General features: G+C 39.9%; 1 protein-coding gene across 2 annotated transcripts in view; it reads right to left on the bottom strand.

Moving 5' to 3' along the window:
• The window catches only part of FAT3 (FAT atypical cadherin 3), a 654,685-nt gene that overhangs the window by 81,512 nt on the left and 547,984 nt on the right, over positions 1–25,189 (bottom strand). For both annotated transcript variants that reach the window (XM_072726163.1, XM_072726162.1), the window contains exons 8-12: positions 16,778–17,053; positions 13,959–14,169; positions 5,220–9,293; positions 1,401–1,597; positions 251–404 (exon numbers count right to left, since the gene is read on the bottom strand). In XM_072726163.1, coding sequence (XP_072582264.1) covers positions 251–404; positions 1,401–1,597; positions 5,220–9,293; positions 13,959–14,169; positions 16,778–17,053 — 4,912 coding nt within the window. The remainder of the gene's footprint in view (positions 1–250; positions 405–1,400; positions 1,598–5,219; positions 9,294–13,958; positions 14,170–16,777; positions 17,054–25,189) is intronic.

The following is a 25,189-nucleotide window of genomic DNA, read 5'->3' as shown; positions in this document are numbered from 1 at the left end:
TCTAATTACTTGATGCTAATAAATTTAAGTAAAGTCAGGGCAAATTTTGTAAACCAAATACAGTTTGTGTGGTCCAGAGAACCCATCTTCAGACATCATGTACAACTAGTATTTCTTAGAATCCTAAAGAGCGGGGCATATATCAAGGATCTTGTACACTACCTACCCACTAGTGATGAGACCATGTGAGAGTTTAACTTCTCTCACGGATTAACAATGGCATTTGCCCAAAAAATACATTCCACCTTACCACTTTCTGGATCTAGAAAAAATTCAGCGTTTCCAGATCCATAGAGTGAGTATCGAATATCTCCATTGGATCCAATGTCAGCATCCTTGGCACTGACTTTCAGGATGATTTTATTTGATGGAATGTCTTCGGGAAATAATGCTGTATATGCAACCTGGCAAAGGTAAAGAAAGGTAATTAAGTCCTTAATATTTGTGAGGCTGATGCCACATTTCTCATTATAAGTGATTTCTTTAAAATAGCATCCATGTAAAAAAAATAGCATTCATGTAATTTAGCTTTGGCTATTTTTCCCTTCACCACAGAAGTCTTATGATAGATGATGACACACGGTATGTCTTTTGCCCTGATTTACTTCCCAGCCAATCTCATTCATTCAACGAATACTGATTGAGTCCCTCTACATGGTAGGTACTACTTTGACGCCAGGAGTATAATGGTGAAGAAAACAGACAAAAATCCCACCCCTGTGGAACCATGACACACATCACATGTTGACCATGATCCTCTTTTCTCTTAAGCATGACTGATTACTTGAAATATTTCCATTCTTAAAGAGTCACTACTCACATCTGGCATTAGTATGATGGATTAAATTCATTTGCAACACTTTTTCAAGCTATAGAATACAAATATTGTCTTTTGGTCCACATGGTAAGGAAAAGGTAAATTAACAGTGATTTAATTTCAATAAGGGTGAAAATAAAATTTGATACTTGCACCTTTTACTGGCTATTATGTTTTGTATTGTGATGGACAAGCTACTCTGTGAGGAGCTCAGAGCCCTGGGTTCATTACCAATATTGCCACTAAGCAGCTGTGTAAACTTATGCTTATAAGTGGTCCATTTTTCTTTCATGAAATCAGTGATTTTGACAGAGTAAGTCCTAAGGCCCTGTATGATTCCTTAAACACTAATTTTAAGACTTATCGTTTTGTTTGTTTTTTTGGGGGGGGGGGGGCGGGCAAAATTAGGTACCTGAACTTGCTACCTATGCTTTTTCCTATCCTCTTGCATCCAACTGGAGCTCACTAACTTAAGGAGATAAGAGAAGAAAGTAGCCTGGCCCTTAGGTGAAAAATGAAATGGGTTTTGATTTAATTTTAGAAAGGCAGAGTAATACATCCGAGATATATCCGCAAATCTCACCTGATCGCACACTGGGTTATTGTCATTCACATCACTAACAGTCACTTCCACCATGGCCTGTGTGACAAAAAGCCCATCGGTGGCAGTGATATTGAGGAAGTAAATGTCTTGTTCTTCTCTATCTAAAGGTCTCTTCACATAGACCTTCCACTCACTCTGCACCAGGCCCAGGGCAAACCTTCCTCGGGGGTTCCCTCCTGTAGTGAAAAAAGCATTTTTGAAGATGTGCGATGAAAAGCTTTGATCTACACCTCCAGGGAGAGGCCTATGTGGGGTCACCCAGCTGCCCCTCTGACTGTATCATTTACAAAACTGAAAAAAAAATTGACAGTCACTTTCTTCTGATTCTCTTGCAACAAAGCATGATATTTATATGCTTGGCTTGTGAGGAACGTAAAACAGTAACTTTCCGAGAATAAAATGCACTTAGAGAAGCTGGAGATGATCTCTTGTTTAGTGCCCCTGAAGGACAATCAAATTCAAACTGTGAACAATCAATCCTCTTCCCGGGATGATACAATTGTCTTTCCACTTTGTCTCAAGAGAGGATGTAGTACACTATAGCTCTTGTTACCAAGACAATTTCATTAGCTGTTGATTATGCAATCAAGGGAAGGCAGTCAGTTCTATTAAGGAATCTTTTAATGATGGCTTTCTCATACAGCTGTGCTGGTCTTACACGCACTGGGGTTTGGGGGAGAAAAGTTTGCGTGACAGAAGAAGACCCATTAGTATTAAATAGCCCTAACGAGGGGTCATGAGAGGGAGCAGTTCAAAGATAATCACTGCAATTAGATGAAATTTATCAGAGAGAAGCCGGTGATAGCAGAGGAAAAGAAGAAGAGATGAAGTGGAACAGCTTTTTATGATATGAAACCACCAACAATGGTCCCAGCAGTATTACTTGCCCACATCATTACATTCCACCGAGACAAAAGCTATGAGGACAAGGTGGGAAGAGGAGCAGAGAAGAAAGCTGCATTGACTTCATCCTGAAGAGGCAAACGATATCACCTCAGACATGGAGGAAGACTGGACAAGACAACTGGCAAGAAGCCCAGAATCTGGTTAGATCCTCACCTTTCCATTGGGCATTCAATAAGTATCTATCACTGCTCTGGGGAAGGCACTATTCTAGGCAGTAGAGCTGCAGTAGCAGACAAAATCGACAAAAATCCCCACTCCCCCATGGTGGAGCTCACATTCTAGTGGGGAAGACCAACAATGAGCAAATGAATAAGGAAAGCCTACTGCATACTGTTGAAAAGATGGAGTCACCTCAACTTCCTAGAAGGAATCTTTAAAAGAGCAGAAGGCAAAGACTCTGGTCCCACCAGAGGGATTGAGGGGGAAGTAGAGGAATTTTATTTTATTCTATTTATTTATTTTAATTTTTAAAAAGATTTTATTTATTTATTCATGACAGAGAAAGGCAGAGACACAGGCAGAGGGAGAAGCAGGTTCCATGAGGGGAGCCCAATGTGGGACTTGGTCCCAGGACTCCAGGATCACGACCTGAGCCAAAGGCAGACACTCAACCACTGAGTCACCCAGGCACCCCAGTAGAGAAATTTTAATGCCAGTTTACACTTTCAATTCTAAGGCATGGGGGTGGGGCTGGTCCAGGGGTCTTCAAAGTCAGGGACAGTCATGGGATAAATGGACCCTAGTGGGCAGACAGTGAAGAAATGATGAGGCCTGCACATTTCTCTAGGGCAGTGGTCTTAGCTGGGAGTAGCCATGCATCACCCCCCATACTGGGACCTCTGTCAACATTTTGAGATATTTTTGAATGTCACATCACAGGGGTGGTGGTGGTGGTGCTCCTGGAGTCTCTTGGGTAGAGGCCAGAGATGTTGCCAGTCATCCTACAATGCACAACATGGCCAACAAAACAAAGACTCACCCAGTCCCAGATGTCAACAGTGTGGAGGTTGAGAAACCTGCTCTGGTGAAACTCAGGGTCCTCCCTGGGATATCGTTTTCTTCCACCACTGGCTAGGATTCAATTATGCTTTAGTTGAATATTACTTTAGCATGCACAAATTTAACCTCTCCATTAAATGCTCTCAGTGCAGGCCCACATCTTTTGTTAAATAAAATGATTAATGGTCCTTTGTTAAACTGCGGCAGCACAGCCAAGTTGTGTTACATCAAGAGCAAAAGTTAAATCTAATTAAAATCAGTTGGTGGTTGGCACTGCTAATAGTAACAGTAGCTTTAAGCTACTCTGTTCTCATTACTTCGGTAAAGTTGATGGGATGGTCCCTTTAAATCATCCATTGACAATTCAGAGACAAAGTATAAATAATTAAAGCTGAAAATTCAGCAACTCTTTACAATGGAAAAGTATCCCTCAGAATATATAAAAAGCTTTTTGTCTGAAACTGAATGCAAATAAATGTTAAGTGATGTTTTACTCACTTTTCTTCCCTTCCCACTATTGCTCACGTCTTTTCTGCAGAAATATACATTTTAATGAAAAAGAAAGAAGGCATCAGATAAAGCACAAATGCATACAAAGTTTAAACGGAAAACACCATCAAGAAAACAGTTCTGTAAAGAAAAAAGAGAGGAGAGATGTAGAAGAGTGGCACTCCTAAGCACTGACACATATGCTCTCCTGTGGATCTTATTCTGCGGTGATTAATTAACTTTCCCACTAACGTACTTAAGCAGATTCTGTGTCCTGAGGGCATTCTAATTAATTCATTTTTCACTTTGAATAATGTAGTTTTTCTAAAGGGAAGCCACCTGACTACAAGTATTGATGGATTCTTTAAAATCTTTTGGCACTTTGCTTATGTTCCACCTTTGAATGTCACAACATCAAAATATTAGCTTCAAAACCCTTAGTTTTTAGGAAGCCTGCTCCCAAGCCACCAACCTTCCCACTTGTAGTTTAAAGCCAGTCACCCCCAGAAAGCTACCCCTGATCAGTGACACCAACATGAAACCCTCTGCCCCTTAGAGCAATGATGATATTGTTTTGTCCACTCTGGGTGATCTCATTTGTTGTCTATTTTGGCTTTTTCCACTGAACCACTACCTACTATTTGGAAAGATGAAAAGGGATCCAAGAAAACTGGTTCAGAATCACAACTTAAGATTTTTAGCGAAAGGTCAAACCCTGACCTTTAATTTGTTTTTCTTTAAGATTTTATTTATTTATTTATTTATTTATTTATTTATTTATTTATTGACCACGTGAGTGGGGCAGAGAGAAAATCTCAAGCAGACTCCATACTGAGCATGGAAGCTGATGTGGGGCTCGATCTCACCACCCTGGGAAAATGATCTGAGCTAAAATCAAGTCGGATGGTTAACTGACTGAGCCATCCAGGCACCCCCCTCCCATGCCCTTTAATTTGTATAGGTGTGTACATGTGCATGCATAGGAGGACTTCTCACTACCAGGCAAAACTAGTAAGTGAAGCTTACTGGGATCAGTGATTTGTTTTTCTTACCAATATAAGAAATAGGAATGTAGTTAAAAATATATGCCCCTTCCTGCAAAAAAAAAAGCTGTTATATTAATTTCTTTAATATGGCCTCCTTTTTATATAATAAAGTGGCTCAAGGACTGGGTACCAATCTGGGTAACCTGCCACAGGCAAACGAATGAACTCCAAACTAAGGCTGAGTTAGCAACAACCAACAACGGAAAAACTGTGCCTAGAGATCTTTTACTCAGCCCAGAGAGTTCATTACTCTCAACCCCCATCTCATCTCCCTTCTTCTGATTCTTACCCCCTGGCACTTCCCACCTTTCTTGAGAAAGCAGAGCACACAGAGTGAAAGCCAAGGTGGCTGACTTACCCGTAATATGGTAGCTCACTTGGCGATTAATGTCAGAAGTGTCTCTGTCCCAGGTGCTGAGGACGGCTACCACCTCGCCAGGAGGATCGCTCTCCTTCACATTTCCTCGGTAAACCTCGTGGGCAAAGACTGGTGCATTGTCATTTATATCCGTCACTTTGACAGACACCAAAGCCGTGGATGAAAGAGAAAAGGCCTCTCCGAGGTCTGAGGCCACCACAGAGAAGGTGAAGGTGGGATCTGTCTCGTGATCCAGGTCCTTTAAGGTACTGATCCAGCCTGTGTTGCTGTCAATATTAAAGACTTCCATTACCTTTTCAGGCTGGGAATCCGAGTGCAGGGAGTAAGTGACTTGCCCATTGGCTCCCCAGTCCATGTCGATGGCTCTCACCTGTGTAAGTTTGGTGCCAATAGGCATCCCTTCCATTATGATTGTCTCATAGCTGGAAGTTTCAAAGACTGGCTTGTTGTCATTCAGGTCCAGTACCTTGATATCTACATCCACAGTAAACACAATGTCTACCTTGTCCAGGGGTATTGTGGCTGCTACTTTAAAGTGGAATGCTGGGCTGACTTCATGATCAAGGCGTTTGTCGAGCTTAACTGTACCTGTTTCCTGCTCTATAATGAAGACACTCCCTTTGTTATTTTCTGGCCGTTCCCCATTAACTGTGCTGAACCTGACATTTTGACTGGGCAAAATTCTCAGGGTGTCCAGAGTGCTCCCAATCGCTGTATCTTCTGAAACAGTAAAAGAATACTGAGACTGGGTGAATGAAGGCAAGAGTGTTTCAGGGGGCAAGACATGAATATAGACAGGAATGAGGGAGTGCTTTACTGGAATGCCCCCATCTACGGCTTTGACAAAGAAAGATAGCACTGTGTTTTTCAGCTGGTTAAAATTACCCTTAGTGACCATCCAGCCATTGTCAGGATCGATTTCAAGGAGGTCAGCCACTGAGACTGAGGCCTCACTATATAGAGAATAAGTAATCCTTGAATTTGCTCCATCATCTGGATCCATGGCTTGAACCTGAGTGACCAAGTGGCCCCTTCCAACGTCTGCCCTGACACTGGCTCTGTATTCCACTGTCATAAACTGTGGAGCATTGTCATTCTCATCCACAACGATCACTCTCACAGTGCAAAAAGTCGTTCTCCCACCACCATCGAGGGCCCTCAAAAAAATACTAATGTCTCCCTCCAGAGGGTTTTCCCGGTCAAGCCTTTCTGTTGTGATGACTTGTCCATTGCTGTCTATGAGGAATCGATCCTTGGCAAAGTCATTGATGATGGCGTAGCTTATCTGCCCATATGCCCCAGGGTCCCCATCCGTGGCTCGAACATGGATTACTTTTGTCCCAGCAGCTGCATTCTCTCTCACCTCAGCTACATAGGTGCTTTGGGAAAAGGTAGGACTGTACAGGTTGGCCCCAAGTACCCTGATATGCACCTGTGCAGTGCTAGTGAACAACCCATCAGAGACTGATACATTGAGACTGTACAGAGGCTCCATCCGTTGCTTCCGGTGGTTGGACAGGGTGATGATACCACTCCTGCTGTCCATCAAAAAGCTTGTCCGGTCATTCCCAGATAAAATGCTATATTCCAAGCGGTCAAAATCAGAGCTGTCTGCATCAGAGGCTTGAACGCAAGTTACAAAGTGGCCCCGGGGGGCTAATTCGCTCACATATGATTCATAAATGAGCTGATTAAAAATAGGAGGGTTGTCATTTATGTCCGAGATATAGATATGAACCAAGACCTCACTGCTCAGTGATGGGAAGCCATTATCTGTTGCTCTGATTTTCAAAATGCAGTGTTGCACTGATTCGTGGTCCAGCATCCGTGCTGTCAGGATTAAGCCACTTGCGCTGTCTATGTGAAAATAATCTGTGCTGTTATAAGTATCCTGGACAATCTGATAATGTACCAATTTATTATTTTCTGAGTCTGCATCAGTAGAGACAACTTGCAAAACAGGTGTCCCAATGAGAGATGCTTCTGATAATGTTGTATTGTATGTGGGTTGATCGAAAATAGGGGGATTGTCATTTACATCATTAACCAGCAAGTCAACGGTGACTTCAGCCCTGGCACCAGTAAGGGCATCACTGGCTCTTACTGTCAACTTGTAAACAGAGGCAATTTCATAATCCAAAGGACTAATGACTTTTAGGACCCCAGTGTCAAAGTCAATGTTAAACTGTTTATAAAGATCCCCATCTATAATGATATATATGATGCCTTGGCCTTCTGGACTGGTGGCATTGATGCTTAGAATGGGGGTGTCCATTCTTATGTCTTCATTGATGGATGCTGTATAAAAGGGCTTATCAAACACGGGCATTGCTTTGTTGACAATTGTGATGGGAAGTTCTACAGATGTGGATAAAGAGGGTTTTCCACCATCTTTGGCTAGGACGGTGACTCCATACTCAATGTTGGACAAGTCAGAGTTGAATGCTTCTTTTAAAATAACGTTCCCTGAATTAGGATTAATCTCAAAGTGGCCATAGTCATCCTGTAGGACATAGGTCACTTCTCCATTTGCACCTTTATCTTTGTCAATGGCTGTCACCTGGTAAATCAGGGTGCCAGGCTCAGCATCAACTTGCACAGCAGCATAGTAAGGGAGGCCCACAAAGACTGGAGAATTGTCATTTATGTCTTCAATGTTAACCCTGACCACGACTCTAGCCACACGCAGATGGTCTAGCTCACGGCTAGCTTCCACCACCAGCTCATATAACTCTTGTTCTTCACGGTCAAAGGGGACTCCAGTGGTCTGAATTACCCCTGAGGTAGATTTTATCTTGAACTTATTTCCTGGGTTTAAGATGCTGTATTTTAAAGGCTCATTAAGGCGATTTCCAATGGCATTGACAATAGCGACTTTGGTTACGTTAGTGTTGTTCTCTGAGATTGAGGTCGAGTAAAAGCTTTGTGTAAAGTGGAGGCCACTATCCATGGCTTCTTTAACCAGGATGGTGACCATGGATGTACTATAGAACTTTCCATCAGACACCTTAGCTATCAACATGTAGTGATCTTTGGAGAGGTTGTTGTTCTTTATGGTGAGTACTCCACTATTTGAGTCAATTAAAAAATGATCCAAGCTGCCTTCCATCAGGCTATATGTTAGTTCCGGGGGCACCTCAGAGTCAGGATCCGTGGCACTAACTTTCAGAACCTCCACTCCAACATAGGTAGGCAGAAGTAAGACAGTCTCAAACACTGCCTGAGTGAAAATAGGTGGGTTATCATTCACATCTGTTACCTCTATGTTGACTTCAACAGGACTCTCTGCAGTCAGCTGGGGGCTGCCACTGTCTCTCACATGCACATGAAAATGGAAATGGGCAATAGTTTCATGGTCCAAGTTGGCAATTGTTCTGATTGCACCTGTACTGGAGTCCACTGTGAAGAACTTCTTGGCCGTGGACTCCACAATTTGATAGACTAGCAGAGCATTCCGGTTGCTGTCAGCATCAGTGGCTCGAATGACCAGTGGGCTATTATCCAAGCTCCTGACAATGCTATTGACTGGGGCAGCCTCACTGAGGCTGCCCGAATATTGAGAAAAGAGAAAAACTGGGGCATTATCATTTTCATCAACAATCTGAATATTGACTGTGGCATTGGAAGCCATTCCTGCCATGTTAGTGGCCTGAACGATTAGCTGATAAGAGGAAGTACGCTCGTAATCCAAGGCCTTCCGGGTGGTGATAACTCCAGAATATGGATTTACAGTAAAGATCCCATCAATGTTTCCATCTTTGACTTCATAAATGAGGGTAGATTGACTGATGGCAGAGATTAGAATGACTGATGTTCCAATATCAACATTTTCATTTACTTCTGCTTGGTAGTCTTTGTGAGTGAACTTGGGGTGAGAATTATCAGACATGGTAACAGAAATGCGCACAATTGCGGTGGCAGACATTGGTGGGGAACCCTGATCCGTGACTTTTACTGACAGAACAAACTGACACATTGTTGTCATGTCTGGCTCTTTGGAAACCGTGATGATGCCCAGGACCGGTTCAATCTTAAATGTGTTCCCAGTGTTCCCTACAACAGAGAGATAGATGGGGAAAGGAGTTACACGTCCTCTTTTGAAGATTAATTCTTAATCGAAAGGCTACTTTACTGCAGCATGGCAAGCAGAAGGCAATTATTTGTATTTGTTCCATCTCACTCTGAAATAGAATGAAAGACTCCTCTTTTAGGGATATTCAAAAGCAACTGAAGTAAGTTTTTCAGTAAAATTGTGAATTTCAGGTCAGTATCCTCTTAAGCCGCATTCACAACAACACAGAATTGTGTACAATGCCACTGTTAAAATGGTCTTTTTACCTAAACCAGTGTCATATTCTGTGTTCTAGGTTATAAAAAAGAAAGAAAGATGGTTGTAGGAGCTATTATACTGCAGCCCTTTGATTTCAGATTATCCCAGATAGACTTTGTTACATTCTACCCTATCAAAACAGACTTCATTCCAAATACTGCTTAGGTGAGGGGGTCTTTTGTTCTGGCCTGAAGAATTCTTCCCAAGTCACTGTTTGCACCGTAAGTTGTGAGGACATTTTCTGACCAACTTTGTGTTGTTCACTCCCTCACACCCCAAAAGAGACACATACATACAAAACTAGACATAAAACTAGAATAAAAATTATAAGGCAGTAATTCCAATCTGTAACCATTCCATTCAGAGTTTCCTGGTGAAGTAGTGAATTGCTGACTATCTGAACCAGACTTTAAACCAAAAACCTGACATATCACCCTTTTGAAATAAAGGAACTGGCACCCTACTTTGATGTATCTGGAATGGGAAGGGCTGCGAACAGCAAAAACCCAGGAGTTGAGAGCCTCGCCTCTGAAACATGCAGTGGTGTGAAACCTGAGATTGCTGAGGATAAGCATAAGGGAGGAGTAAAGAATGGGGGAACACAAGACTTGAGGAATGTAAAGAATGTGGCTGAAAAGTAGTGGACAGTGTGAAGCAGAGTCCTTCACCTAGTTAAACTAGCTTTTTGCTTCTCTCATCAGGTTTTTTGATACTCCTCAAAGAACACACATGCTTGTGTGTCTAGATTCTTCAAAAACAAAATTAAAAATCTTGGTCATTCAGTTATCTCTGCATTTTTCTTTCTGTTTGAAGTACTGCAGTATGTCAGACATAGAGACAGTTTAAATATCATTGTTAAGACAAGCTCCTGCACTGACAGGCATTTACATGTGTTTCCTGAAATATGCAGCAAATACAGCTGTATACGTACTTCTTACTACATACTTATTCAATAAACTTTTCTGTGCCTGAGAATAAGTTCCTATAAAATCCGCTTATTTTTAAACAATTAACTTATTTTATTAACTTATTTAAATATTTATTAATTTATTTTAGAGAGTGAGAGTGTGATCAGGGGGGAGGGGCAGAGGGAGAGGGAGAGAGAGAGACTCCTGAAGCAGAGTTCTTGCTGAATGTAGAACTCAATGTGGCGCTTGATCCCAGGACCCTGAAATCATGATCTGAGCTGAAATCAAGAGTTGGCTGCTTAATCGACTGAGCCACCCAGGTGCCCCAAGAATTAAGATAATAAAGAAGTAAAGAATTTGATTCCAGCCCCCAAATGTGAGTACTTAACAATGTCATCTTTGGTGTCGGCATGGTTTTTTTCCCTTGCCACCTGAACATGAGCCCTTTGTGAGGACAACATGAAGTTCAATGATCTCATGAGCAAGCTTGCAAATGTTCAATAAATAATGGAATTGAGCTTGAGGCCTACATTTGAGTCATAGACCCTTGCGAGGAGGCAGGAATCATTTTACATCAGTATCTCCGAGGAGGAAAATGTAGATTGTAGACATAATACAACCCCAAATGATTAATGCAACACAATCATGTTCCTCTGTGTTCCTTGCTGTGGAGTCCTGCTGTGGAGTCTCTGGCCAAGTCCTCCCTTGCTGTAAGCCCAGCACATTCCTTCATGCCCAGCAAGATTATACATGGCAAAGATGAAGGGGAGCCATCTTCTGGTCTTGAGTAGAACTTCATAACCCTGCTGTCCCACAGCCACTCACCTGCTGTCACATGACTCTGGGGTGCTGTGCTTGTATAGGAGGTCAAAGTGGGCTCTCTGCTTCTTTCCTTCTTCAACATACCAGCTGCCCATTTTCTTAGAATCCACTTCCTGCTTATTCTCTCCTGCTAAACTTGAATCCTCGGAAACTAATGTCTGCTTGTTTCCTTGGAATCTACAGCTTCTTGTAGACTTTTGGCAACTGAGCAAAAGCTGTGCTTATCTTATGTATCATTACTTATCTAGCACAAAGCACAGTTCTGGCACAAAGAAGGTGTTCAACAGTATGTATTAAATGATTGAGAGGAGAAATAGATTTTAAAAAAGACTTTTGGGTCTCTATATGCATCTGGGGATCCAATATGCCCCCATCATAACTCAATTCTTAGTCCTCATCTCTTGTGTTTCAGAGCCACTCATGAGGTGCTGTTGCACCAAACAGAAACTTGAACCAAGTATAAGACCTGAAGCACTCAAAATCTGTCTCAGTTCTTTGGGCCCAAATAAAAGGTTCAGTAGTTACTTCAGAAGCTAGGCAGGGGATAGGAATTCTATAGTCCACTAGTAAGCAGAGAAAATCTGCGGTTTGTAAGAGAACCTGCATAAAATGTACACTTTATACAGACACCTGTCATTTGCTTCAAAATGTTGCAGCATCTGGGTCTTTCCTCTCTCCTACCAGGATCTGGAAAGGAACTAGCTTGGCCAGGAGCAGTCCTGGTCTAGCAGAAGTCTGTCTGTCCATGAAGGAGCCCCATGACCACTTGTGACTTACTGCACACACACTGAAATCCTCAATAGCTTCTTATACATACAATCAAAGATTGTTTTTTTTTTTTTTTGAGATACCAAGCGTTCCTATGGGTTTCTGGAAATTCAAGTTTTCTATATAAAAGATATTTTAAGAAAATAAATTTTCTCTCTATTTTGAGTCAGTGGTTAAAGGAATGATGGAATCCCTTGTCTACCCATAGCACTGGGCTATAGTGTGTGCCTGTTGAAAGATAAGGAAAGTGGTCTTATCAGCAGGATGGGAAATGGCTCTCGTGTTACCCCTTGGAACCTCCAAATTGGTTTAGAAGTTATCTGCCTTTCTAGGAGAGTGTAAGTAGTAGCCTTAATGACAAATGCAAAAAGCAAGTAGACAACATAGACAATGCTTAGAAAATGTTAAATAAAAAAAAAAAAACAGAAATAAAACTCCCTACCTACATGATCACAGTCACAGTGATATGAAACAATGTAGGTGCATGGATAAATACTGGGAAAGAAAAATATATATCAGATTAGGAAAAATACTGTAGAAAGAGTCTAAAGAGTTGTTGGATCAGGTGACACTTTCTGTGACGTTATTTAAATATCTGTGTTTTTAAAAAGAAGTTTCCTACATTATTTGTGGAATTGGAAGAACAAGGATTATGTAATTAAATACTTAAAATGTCCTGCGGTAAAACAACAGATGCAAAATAGAATTTTAAAAGTACCGGTCAGGCTTTAGATCAGAAGAAAATTCCATAAATATCTAGAAAAGAAACAGGTGAAGTTGCTTGGTGCGCCTGGCTGCTATGAACTAGTGTGTTTCACTTCTTTATCTTACTGTTTTTGTATAGAGCTTAGATTTGACTCCTATAAAGTGTAGGTGCTTAATACAGGAATAGTTTTAGATCATTCATTGCAGTGGCTTTTTAAAAAAAGAAGATTGCTGGCTTTTCTTTTCCTAATATTTTTTAGTTCAAAACTGGCATTCTAGCATTCATATTTTAATTCAACCACTCACAAAAATGCTACACATTTAAATCATGGGAAAGAAGCCTTTCCAGAGCTGGCATAAAAGGAGACAGCATTTGGCATTATGCATGACAGATATAATGTTGCAGAACATTTTGGAAATATGTGGCTTGAATAGACAGAATATGTAAAGGGAAAATATAGCAGATAAGGGCTATTTGTAATTTTGAGGTTCACAGTCCTATCCCTTGCTTGGACATTCATCTTTTCTGTTGTAAATGTTTTCTTCCTGTCCATCTTTCAACCATCAGTGAAGTATGGTCTTGCCTTAGAGATGTCAAAATCGATTTAAAAAATCTCACATTTAACAAAATGTGAGCCTGTATATATTCATGTGTCTGGTGAAGTAGGCAGTTCCATATCTACCACCCACTCGGCTACTCTGAATCACCTCCAGTGAAGAGAATTTGTGCTAACTGTGGGATATAGACATTGTGCTAACTGTGGGATATAGACACAGCTCACCCACTAACAAATAAACAAAGACATGTAGGATTCAATTCATGGAACAGCCTGTGAGCCCTCAAGAGATGAGAGACTTTGATTATTTTATTGGGAGGCCATGGCTTGTTGACCCATCGGTAAAAGCCCCTGAGTTTACCACACATTTCTTCTCTCTCCTCCATTCCAGAAAATTCCGAGAACAGCAGAATAAAAGGGAACTCCTTCCTCGTGGTCAGTGATAGAAAACATATTACCAGAATGCCAAGCATGTTGTATAACATCATCACACAAACAGGGCAGTTGCTTGGCCAAACAATTCTTTTGGAGACGTTCCAGTAGTAGCTATGTGAATTTCACATGGTGATAAACACTACTGAGGGTCAAATGCCATGCATTAGGTTGCAATCTGCACAACAGCTCTCACCTGCTTCTATGGTATATATGAGTTCTGCATTTTCCCCTTTGTCTTTGTCCAGAGCCGTCACTTGCAGAACAGCTGATCCCAGAGCAGCCGATTCAAACACAGATGCTTCATACAGTGGGTTGGTAAAATAAGGACTGTGATCATTAGCATCTTCCACATTCACAATGACTCGGGCCAAGTTTCTTCGATAAGGAAACTCCTGATCTCTGACCTTCAGGCAAAATACAAGATCTTAAGTTGCAAGGAACTCACATGGCTATGTTTGTGGCAAATAGAAAATGAGGTAACTCACACAAAGTGCTTGATGCAGTCCCAGGCATGTGGTAGGTACTCAGTAAACGAGGTTACTATCGAGTGAGGGCACTAATTGTGAACAAATTGAGAGTCAGGGCCATGTCCATTTTATTGCTCAGCATTATGACCAGCCTATGTATGGTATGTGCTCGGTCTGCGTTCGTGGAGCTGCCTGCCTGAGCATCATGAACACAGCACTTTCCTCTGCACCACTGCCCACAGCCACTACCCCCTCATTTGTGTACATAGCTGCTAATGCAGTGGTGGATAGACGCTCTTCTGAAGGGGAAACTAAAACATTTAGTGAAAGAACTGATAAATGCAAAGCAGGCATTGCTTTCTATTCATTCATTCAGTAAACATTTACAGCCATCCTATTATTTGTCAAGTCCATGCTTCACTCTGGAGGTGCAAGTACTGATTCAGATTTGGTCCTTGCCCTCCAGATGCCAACAGGTGAGTATGGGATAGAGAAACAAGCAAATTAGGAGAAGGCCTGGTGGTGAGTGCCAAAACAGGAGTGAGTGGTAAGAAGCAGCTAACCTGGCACTCAGCTTCTTGGAAGAGCTAACAAAAGTAAGTAGAATTGGTAAAAGGGTGGTGTGGGCCACATGTTGCAGGCAAGGAGAGCCACCAAAGGCAAAGGCCCAGGACTGGGAGAGAGCCCTTTTTAAGGGGAAGATGCCAAATCTTAGTTTCTAAAATGCCAGACCCCTTCTTGTGACTTCACCAAGCAAACTTGCCTGACTGCTTTCAAGTTTCCCCTGGTTTGCACATGCCAGAAGCTTGTAATCAATTCTTTAGCCCTCACCACATGATTTTTGCTATAATTTTATGTAGCGCTAATCAAATGTGTGCTTTGAGTTTGTTCAATTTCGGACTTCGTAACTTCAGAGAGATGTGGAGAAATGAGAAAATAGACTGAGGAAAGCCATCAAAGGGAAAGAGCTTTTCAGAAATAGAACCTAGAAGGAATGAGCAAAATTACTAAAATGGCTTAGCTTGGCGAAAGGCAGCATAAAGGACATGTTTGCTCTAAATAATCAATTACAGAAATGATAAATGATACAAGGTGACCAAACTGAATTTTGAGTCTTTTAAGAATGAACAGAAATGACTTGAATAGTGAGAATGGAGTTAGTCATTGGCATAAGGTTTCTGCCCCTAAATAAAACTCATGCAAAAGCAATACAGTGAATGTGCTCACTTTTCCTGCCTGTAGACTGGCCTGCCACACCCAGGAACCAAGCAGAACTCTGTATTTTGGGATTATTGAGACTAGGTCTGTTTCAGTATGGGTGCTTTGTCTCTTTTGTATACTCAGCACCCAGAATGGTGCTTGATACACAGTAGGTGCTGAAGAAGTATCTTAAATCAATGAGGGTGGATCTGATGGTTTCTAAGGGTCCCCCTCCTCTTCCCACCAGGGAGTCTCAGCTGGAAACTGCCAAGGGTATGGGAGCATGGCACTGGAGCTTCCTCTTTTTTTTTTTTTTTAAGATTTTATTTATTTATCCATGAGAGACACAGAGAGAGGCAGAGACATAGGCAGGAGAGAAGCAGGCTCCCTGTAGGGACCCTGATGCGGGACTCATCCCAGGACCCCAGGGTCACATCCTGAGCCAAAGGCAGACACTCGATCATTGAGCCACCCAACCTTGCTCTTTACCCAGGAGGGTTTTTGAGCTAGAGAAGAAGGAAAAATAGCACTTAGTGGAACATCACTTTCAGCTGCAAGGAAACTGGTAGCATCTTACTGTGTTTTAAAGGCAATCAGTACACAAGATTTAGTCTGTGTCTTAAGGAAGTTGGGGGGTTGTTGAGCAGTGGCTGTGCAATTGCTCACAGGGTTCTTGGGTGCTCAAAGTGATGGGTTTTAGGCCATAAACTAATCAAGGGTGTTTCTTATTAATCCCTACTTCCCAATTATGTGAACTAGGAAAATTCCACTTTAAAATTAAAGCAACTTCCACATAATTTGGAGGTCCCACAAACCCAAGTTTGGACTGAACTAACACTCTCTACAGGCTTCGGTGATCTGTTTTGCATGGCAGTATTTACTACTAGGTCCAGTGCCAGTGCCATAAGTAATAAATAAGTTCCCTAAATGCTTCCAAGGGTTGAGCACTGCATAGGTTGAGTAAATGATCACCCTTGCAATTAACTTCTCAAGGAACTTCTTTTCAACTTTTCTACAGAATCTTCTGGATGTGAACCAATATCATCACTTGGAAGATTTACCAAAACACGACCTGTTCCTTCCCTCACAAGTCAGCCTGTCAGCAGGCACTGTCTGCAGAATTCACCTACTATTTCAGTTTAGCAAAAATATCGGGTCACTGAGGAACAATAGCAATTTTCCTCGTTGAAATAAAAAAGGCAGAAACAAAGGCGATCCTGCTGTGAGAAGACCAAATTTACTACTACTTACAAAATTTAAGTACCCTATACTTCTGAAGACCAAGAAGTGTGTCTTGAATGGTCACTGACTGTGTTAGGAGAGCAAATTAGCAGTCTGGTCCTACCATGATGTTGAGGATGTGCTTGTCCTGGGCCTCATGGTCCAGCCTCTCTGCGGTGTAGAGCACGCCAGTGCTGGGGTCGATCCGGAATTTCCTCATGCTGACAGAGTCAATGCTACTGTGGACAGTGTAGGTCAGCTTGTGCTTCTCGTCTCTATCTGTGGCTTCTATCTGCAATATCTCTGTATCTGGAAGCACGTCCTCAGAGATTGTGACATCGTAATTCAGCTGAGAGAATTCTGGGCCATTATCATTATTATCCAGCACTTTGATAAATACCTATAGTTAAAAGAAGACAAGAGTGATGACTAATGCCAATTCACTCATTGCTAATAAAGAGGCCCCCCCCCCCCTCCCTCCACGTCCTTGGAGCCCAGCTTCTAGAAGCTATCTCAATATGTAGGAAGATCTCAAATGAAAACACTATAATTAGAAGCTGACAATAAACCAGTAGTTCACATTAGCAGGAACATAAACTATGAGCTAATCAATATTCTCACCATTAATTGAACAGCTGAGACAGCCCCCTGGGGGTGATAATTCCACAGGACTATTTGAGGCGCAATGTAAGAGATCACAAGGTGACCTTAGTTTGTTAAGTTTCTATTATCTTAAGTTCAGTTATGAGCTCCTTAGAGTGGATGCAACATGGAAGCAGTGACAGGATGGGAAGAGTAACAAAAAGGCAGAGGAAGGGGAGGCAGGAATAGAGAGGTGACATCTTCAGAGCAATCAGAGCTCAACTGCAGGGTCCCCACACAGTGGCTCTCCTTCAGATGGGAGATGTCTAGTGAAGAACATGGTACTGGTGATGGCTAAAATATGAGGTTCTCAAGTTGTTTTATAAGGCATTTTCTTATACAAAAATTTGGGCAGATTATAAATAAATAATAGTAACCAAATAACTCAGTCATAGTTTAATGAACCCTCACATATTCAGAACTCAGCTTTGATGGTGATCAATTTATAGCTAATCTTGTTTTATATATGTAGTCATTCACCCCCATCTGCCCACACCCATTTTACTTTGAAGCAAATCCCATAATTTCAGTATGTATCTCTAAAAGACAGGGACTCTTACAATAAACACACGCTACCATTATTGCACCCAAACAAAGAAAACAATAATTCCTTAATATTAAATATTCAGGGTGTTCATATTTCTGTAATTTTTAAGCATGCTATGTATTATAAAAAGAAACATATTTTAAAAAATCACGACAGGCAAATAAGGTCCAAACATTACATTTTGTTGTTATATCCTTTAATTATTAAAGGATGTTGTTACATCCTTTTAATTCACAGGTTTTCCTTCTGTCTCCTTTTATTTCCTTGCAATTTTTATTTTGTAGCTGGTGGTGGTAAACAAACTGTTACCATTTTCTCTTTAGGTGCCACAGCCAGAATTTTGCTTGTTGCTTCCCCTCGGTTTTGTTCTCCATGTTGCTCTGTTCCCTGTATTTTTTATAAACTGGTAGTTTGAACTAGGAGACTTGATAAGATTCACAATAAATTTCCTTCTTTCTTCCTCTTTTTTTTTAACCAGAAAAAAAAATTCTAATGGATGAGACAGTATATTTCCATCTGGATATAGATAATATCTAGTTCTCACTCTTGTTATGTAGTATTAGCAACTCCACTGATGATCATTACATAGATAACATTTATTCATTAAAAATGTAAAAATGGTAATGTTTTAATTCTGATTTGTTAGCCTCATTTGTTAGCTAGAAAAGTCCTAAAAGAAACTTCTCTCTAATTTTTGGTTACTCTGGAAGACAATTTATTCTTATGACTTTACTAAAGTCATCATAAATACTTAATTCTTTCCTTTTGTTTACCATTTCAAAATAATGAGTTGGTTCTTCAGCTCCTCCTAAAGTGACCAATGGAGTATTTTTTTTTCCAAGCATCAGTATGAGATCATGAATTTCATCACAGCTGATATGTTTCTGTCCATTGTAGTTACTATACCTACTGATGCACAAATGGCCCTTCCTTGGCCAGTGGGAGTCTCTTCAAATCAAGTTGGCTTTTGAGATCTTTTGACATAATCCTAGTAGTCTTTGATAGCTTCTTTGCTTTCTAATAATTACCACTGGTGATTTTTTCCAGGGTCACCTTGTACATTTTCTGACCCAGTCTTGTATTATCTATTTCTCTGTCCAAAAAGCATTGATTTCTTTTTATGTTAGAAATGGTGCTAGGAATGGTCATTGCTATTGGATTTGCTATTGTGTTTAATTTTTTTTCAGTGGACAGAGTCAGCAAAGGTTTTTTTGTTCTTAGTAATCATTTCTGAGTTCATACTGACACTTCGAATTCAAAATTAGGGCATCATGGTCTTTACTTAATCTCAATCTTTTTATACCTGTATCCCATGCTGAAACCCCATGCTGAAATTTCTCATGCTCAATGACATCATCACAATTATTCACTGTTTTATATGAAATACATGCACACAAGTCTCAGAATTACAATATAATATTGGTATTATAATTATATCACAACTCTGATCATCCAAAAGCAATTTAATATTACTTTTAGTTCTTTCAGTCCTTGAGATTTATCCCACTAGGGATATTCAGTCTCATAACTATATTTAAAGCTTTTTTTTTAAAGATTTTATTTATTGATTCATGAGAATATACAGAGAGGAGAGAGAAAGAGAGAGAGGCAGAGACACAGGCAGAGGGAGAAGCAGGCTCCATGCAGGGAGCTCAACATGGGACTCGATCCCAGATCTCCAGGATCACACCCTGGGCTGAAGGTGGTGCTAAACCGCTGAGCCACCTGGGCTACCCCAGTATATGTAAAGTTACATTAGAGTTTTGTATGTAGATATATAAGTTCATTTGCTTCTCTTTACTTACAAATTTTATTTAATTAATTAATTAATTTTTATTTTTAAAAGATTTTATTTATTTATTCATGAGAGACACAGGGAGAGGCAGAGACATAGGCAGAGGGAGAAGCAGACTCTATGCAGAGAGCCCGATGTGGGACTCAATCCCGGGACCCTGGGATCACGCCCTGAGCCAAAGACAGATGCTCAACTGCTGAGGCACCAAGGTGTCCCTACTTACAAATTTTAAACTTGTTTTAATATTTAATTTTGTTTTACATTATATATAAAAGTACCATTTTCAAGTTTACAAAAAAAGTATGAGAGAAAGGGTGAGAGGGCAGGGGCAGAGGGAGAGAGACTCTCAAGCAGACTCTGCACTGAGTGTGGAGCCTAATACTGGGCTCCATCTCATGACCCTGAGATCATGACCTCAGCCAAAACAAGGAGTTCAGTGCTTAACCAGCTGTGCCACCCAGGTGCCCCCAGGTAACGATTTTTTTAAAGATTAATGTTATATTTTATCCATCTCTTTTTAAAAAATATTTTATTTATTTATTCATTAGAGACACAGAGAGAGAAAGGCAGAGACACATACACAGGCAGAGGGAGAAGCAGGCTCCATGCAGGGAGCCCGATGTGGGACTTGATCCCGTCCTGAGCTGAAGGAAGATGCTTAGCTGCTGAGCCACCCTGGCATCCCCCATCTCTTTTGTTAATATAAACATACTGTATACATTTTCCCCTGCCCCCTGATATGCCATGTCACTTAACAGCATATCAATGATTCTCAGTTGAGGATGAGGGGATAAATATCCTAAGGGGATATTTAGCAATATCTGGAGATACTATTCATTTTCATAGCTGTGAGTTGGGGTATTCTTGGAATCTAATGGGTAGGGGGCAAGGATGCTGTTAAACATTCTACATTGCACAGGATTGTCTCTCATGACAAAGAACTATCTGACCCAAAATGTCAATAGTGTCACTTGTTGAGAAACTCTGCATTATCATATTCTGAAGACCAATCCACAACAGTATAGAGATACTCTTCCAACGGGTAGATGGATTACAGTTAATTCAACCATTCCTCTCTTGATGTTCATGTAAGATGTTTCTAATTTTCACTTTTAGAAAGAATGTGCAAAGATGAACCTCGTGCTCATCTTTTTATATTTTTGCTACCATATATTTAGGTCCCTAGAATTGTGAGTTCTGGATCAAAGGATAAGTGCTTATATAGTTTTGTTAGTGATTTCCATATTCTTCTTCCCAAAAGTTTTATTAATTTGTATTCCTATAGCAATATATAAGAATGACTGTCTCTCACAGCTTTGCCAACAGAGTATGCACTCAAACTTTTGTATTTTTTGCCAATCTGATAGATAAAAAAATTTCAGTGTACTTGTAATTTGCCTTTCTCTTATTATGAGTAAGGATGAGCATCTTTTCATATGTTTAAGAGTCATTTGCATTTCTTTTTCTGTGAAAATTATTTATATCAGCTCATTCTTTTATGGATTAGATGGCCTTTTCCTTCTTTATTTTTGGAAGCATGGTGATAAAATTGCAAATATGTTTTCAATTTTGTCATTTAACTATTTTGCTATGGTGAGTTTTTTTTTTTTTTTTTTGGCCATGCAAAAGCTTTTATTTTTATTTTCATGGAATTGAATACATCAATCTTTTCTGGTATTGTTTCTGGACCCGAAGTTAGAGTTTAGAACATTTTCTACACTTCCAGGTTATAGGTGAATACATTCACTCATTTTTTTAAAAAATAGCATTTCTATGTTTCCTTTACTTACATTTATATCTCTACTCCATTTGGAATGTTTCCTATATTATGTGAGGAATGGATCCAGTTTTATTTTTTCCACGTGGCTTTCCATTTATTTTAATACTACTTTTTATAAGACAATATATTCCCCAGTGATTCGAGAGGCCACTTTTATTGTATGCTAAGTTTCCATATGCAAATAGTTTATTTCTAGATTTTTCTATTGTATTCCATTGGTTCGTCTTTTCATATGCCAACATAAAAATATTTTAATTACAAAAGCTTTACAACATGTCTTTGTAGAAAAGTCAGGCCTTTTCTTTGTTCTTTTTAAGGGTTTTCCAGGCTATGCTTGCTTGTTGTTCTTCAAAATGAACTTTATAATCAACTGCTATAATACCTGACAAAAAATTGATAGCAATTTAAATTGCATTATGATAAAAGTATAGGTCAACCATAGGAGAACTGATCCTTTGTGATGGAGTCTTCCTATCCAAGGATATACTTTGTCTTTTTTTCATTTGTTTAGATCTACAGTTTCATTTTTCAGGGATTTTTTAGTTTTCCTCAAATAGGTTTTTTTTTTTAAAGATTTATTTATTTATTTGACAGAGAGAGAGAGCAATGGGAGGGGCAGAGGGAGAGGGAGAAAATCTCCAGCCAACAGTACTTGTAAGTCATGCCTGAATGAAGCTCATTGAATACACATATTTTCTCTGTAAGGCACATCATGTCCTTCTTGCACTTGGGAACATGAGATTGCACTTCAGTACTTCATTTTAGGGTCTTTCAAACAGTGAGATTACCAACAAAGAACACAAAAATGCAAAAAACCTAGCACTAAATGGATTGCAAAAAGGACACTTGTATATAGCATGAGACAAGAAGGCAGAGTGTCATCTTGTTAAATAGCAGCAGGGAAAATATTTTGCTGCTCTGTGCATGTCCAGAAATGACCACAAGGGTCTGAGAAGATTGGTTTTGGGATTACAGATAAATTTCAGAGATCATCAATGTATAGCCAGCATCTAGCCCAGGGCTGGACACTTTGCAGGCACTCGATAAATGTCATAGTTAAATATTTAGTATTTTGATAGACAAAGTGTAAACAGAGGTGATACCACATATTTTATTCTCTTCAGCCATGATCCAGGTAAAATGATGATTATAAAGAAGGTGATGACCATCATAATATTAATAGTATAATTTAACAATAACAAAAATGACAAGAAAACTATTAAACATAGTAGTAGTAGTAGCAGCAACTAAATCAATGATTATGTATTTCTTTATATTTTTATAGTACTTAAAAAAAGTTTTTATTTTTGTGAGTTTTTTTGAATTTGGGGACCATATTAATTATTAAAAACACCTGAGGGTGCCTGTGAAGCTCAGTCGGTTAAGTGTCCGACTCTTGATTTTGGCTGGTCGTGGGATTCAGCTCTCTGTCTGGCTCCAAGCTGGGCATGGAACCTGCTTGAGAGTCTCTCTCTGCCCCTCTGCTGCCATGCAAGCACTCTCTCGCACTAAAAAAAAAAAAAAAAAAAAAAGAAAGAAAAGAAAAGAAAAGAAAGGCACCCAAACTCATATCCAAAATGTGCAAACTCCAGGGAGTGCATGTTGAGGAATTACATTTGTTTTACCTTTTTCTTTATAAATTTTATAATGCAAATTGCTTTATCTATTTGCATTGGCTAATACTTCTAGCACAATGTTAAATAGTAGTGAAGATGGTGACCTCCTTGTCTTATCACTAACTGAGAAAGCTTTTACCAATTCTCTATTACATAATATGCAGGCATTTGGCTGCATTCTAGAAAATTATTTAGTTTTAAAAATAAATGTGGTCAGACCATGGCTCTTCTTATAAATAGCTGCACTGTCACTCACTTTGGTTGCACAGGTGCTTTTCAGAGGAAGAGAAAAGGGCAGTGTTATGACCTCTGTGCTAGGAAGAGTGAGTGAGCCCAAAGAGTGAGTCTCACATGGGAACAAGATTTGGCTGGAGTTTATGGTAAAAAAAAAAAAAAAAAAAAAAAAAAAAAAAAAGGGAGGGCTCAGAAGTGTGCCTGTGAGTTTTAGGTATTGTTTTTCATCTTCATTGTATTTGGAAGGTCGTGCTAGATTCTTTGATTGCCAATTCTTTCCTTTAAAAAGTTCAAGTTAACTTAGTCAAGATGCTAAAATATTTGTGTTCACAGAAGCAGCTATATTAACGGGATAAAAAAAGCCTTTGCAGCCAGCAAGGCTGCCCTGACCTTCGGGAAGTTTCAAAGTTGATGTGCTCCTGAAAAGCTTGCCTCTTTCTGCTTGCTTTGTCTTGAGCCTAATCTACAGTCAGAACAAGTGTTTCTCTGTAAAAGACTTCCTTTTCCTCATTTGCTTTTTTATTTCCCACAGTTGGGGCCATTTGTGAGCTCCTGAACTAACAAACAAAGCAAAGTAACTCTCAAAGATGTTGTGCTCAAAATGGTAATTGAAAGGCCCAAAGAAGTACAATGGAATCAAAGCAGGAGGAAACCTGAATGTAGGAAGTCTCTTCAGAGCTGGATTCAATGCTGCCCACCACAAACACTTTGGGTTTTGGAGGCTCATCTAAGCTAAGTATGGGTAGATGCCAAGCTTGGCTTTACAAAGGCTCATGGAATGAACTGTCCATGGGGCGAGTTATAGAGTAAGGCCTCTGTCTTTTATTAGAACCAATTAAATCCTAAATTACTGAAACTGTGTTCTGCCTCTGTTGGCATCTCGAAACCAATACTTAAAACATTCTACATGATTTCAATGGTAATGCCCCCTGTATTCTCTCTAAGCTTACAAATTTTGTTTTTGAATATATAAGTAGAAAAATCATGTTGGTTTGTTTATTTAACAATTTATAAATCCACATCATATTCATTTCTTAAGCTTTATGGTCTCCAGGGTATCAATGGGAAAAATGAGAATATGAGAAGTTAAGGGCGGGGGGGGCGGTGCCCAAAGTTCCAATGGCAAGGCCAGATTTAAATTAGTTCATATAGAGCCTAACTCTACACTCATTCCATTCTACCATTTCCATGTGTACTTAAATTATATACACATTTATTATAAACACACCTAACATGTATATGAACAGTTATGCGTGCAAATATTATATGTCTTGCTATACAGAAATCCTAACTGACACAAGAGATAATTGATATGACCATTCTCATTCCGGGAACCTTAATCATAGGATCATTCTAAATAGAAAGTTCCCTGCTGCCTTTAAAATTGGAATTCATTTTCAAAAACTGATTTACTTGTAAGTTGTTAGATAAAAATCTATGACATTCAGTGAAGTTTTATTGTCATTATTTTTTTTACTAGAAAGTTTCACCTTAGAGTTGGCTTTCTGCCTTATTTGATCTCTATAGAATTGTACTACTTCTAGCCTTTTCCTAACGTAAATGTACAAGGAAGCTTGTGGCTACTTCCTTTTTCACCTACTAAGAGGGAGATGATGCTAAAGAAGACAAAGGAAGTATCTCTTGGGAGTTCCTGCATCCAGGGAATCATGGAGCAGCTTCGGCAAAAGTAATTCATTCCACCCTCACCTGCTTTTAAGCAGGAGCAAGATGGAGAGAAAGGATAAGAAAAAGTCTAAATCCTCAAGATAAAGTCTGCATTTTGAGGAAGGAGACCAGCAAGGAACTCCCAACGCATTGCTTAGAGACAAAAGAAGAATGGAATCCTCAAGGCTGTGGAGAGCAAGGCTACCCTGAGGAATGCTGGTCCCAGACCTCACAGCCCCCTTGAAAACACACTCTTT

Source organism: Vulpes vulpes, chromosome 11 (assembly GCF_048418805.1).
Source record: "Vulpes vulpes isolate BD-2025 chromosome 11, VulVul3, whole genome shotgun sequence".
NCBI lineage: Eukaryota > Metazoa > Chordata > Mammalia > Carnivora > Canidae > Vulpes > Vulpes vulpes.
Note: the sequence above shows the minus strand (reverse complement) of the source record. Positions and strands in the feature narration are given on the sequence as shown.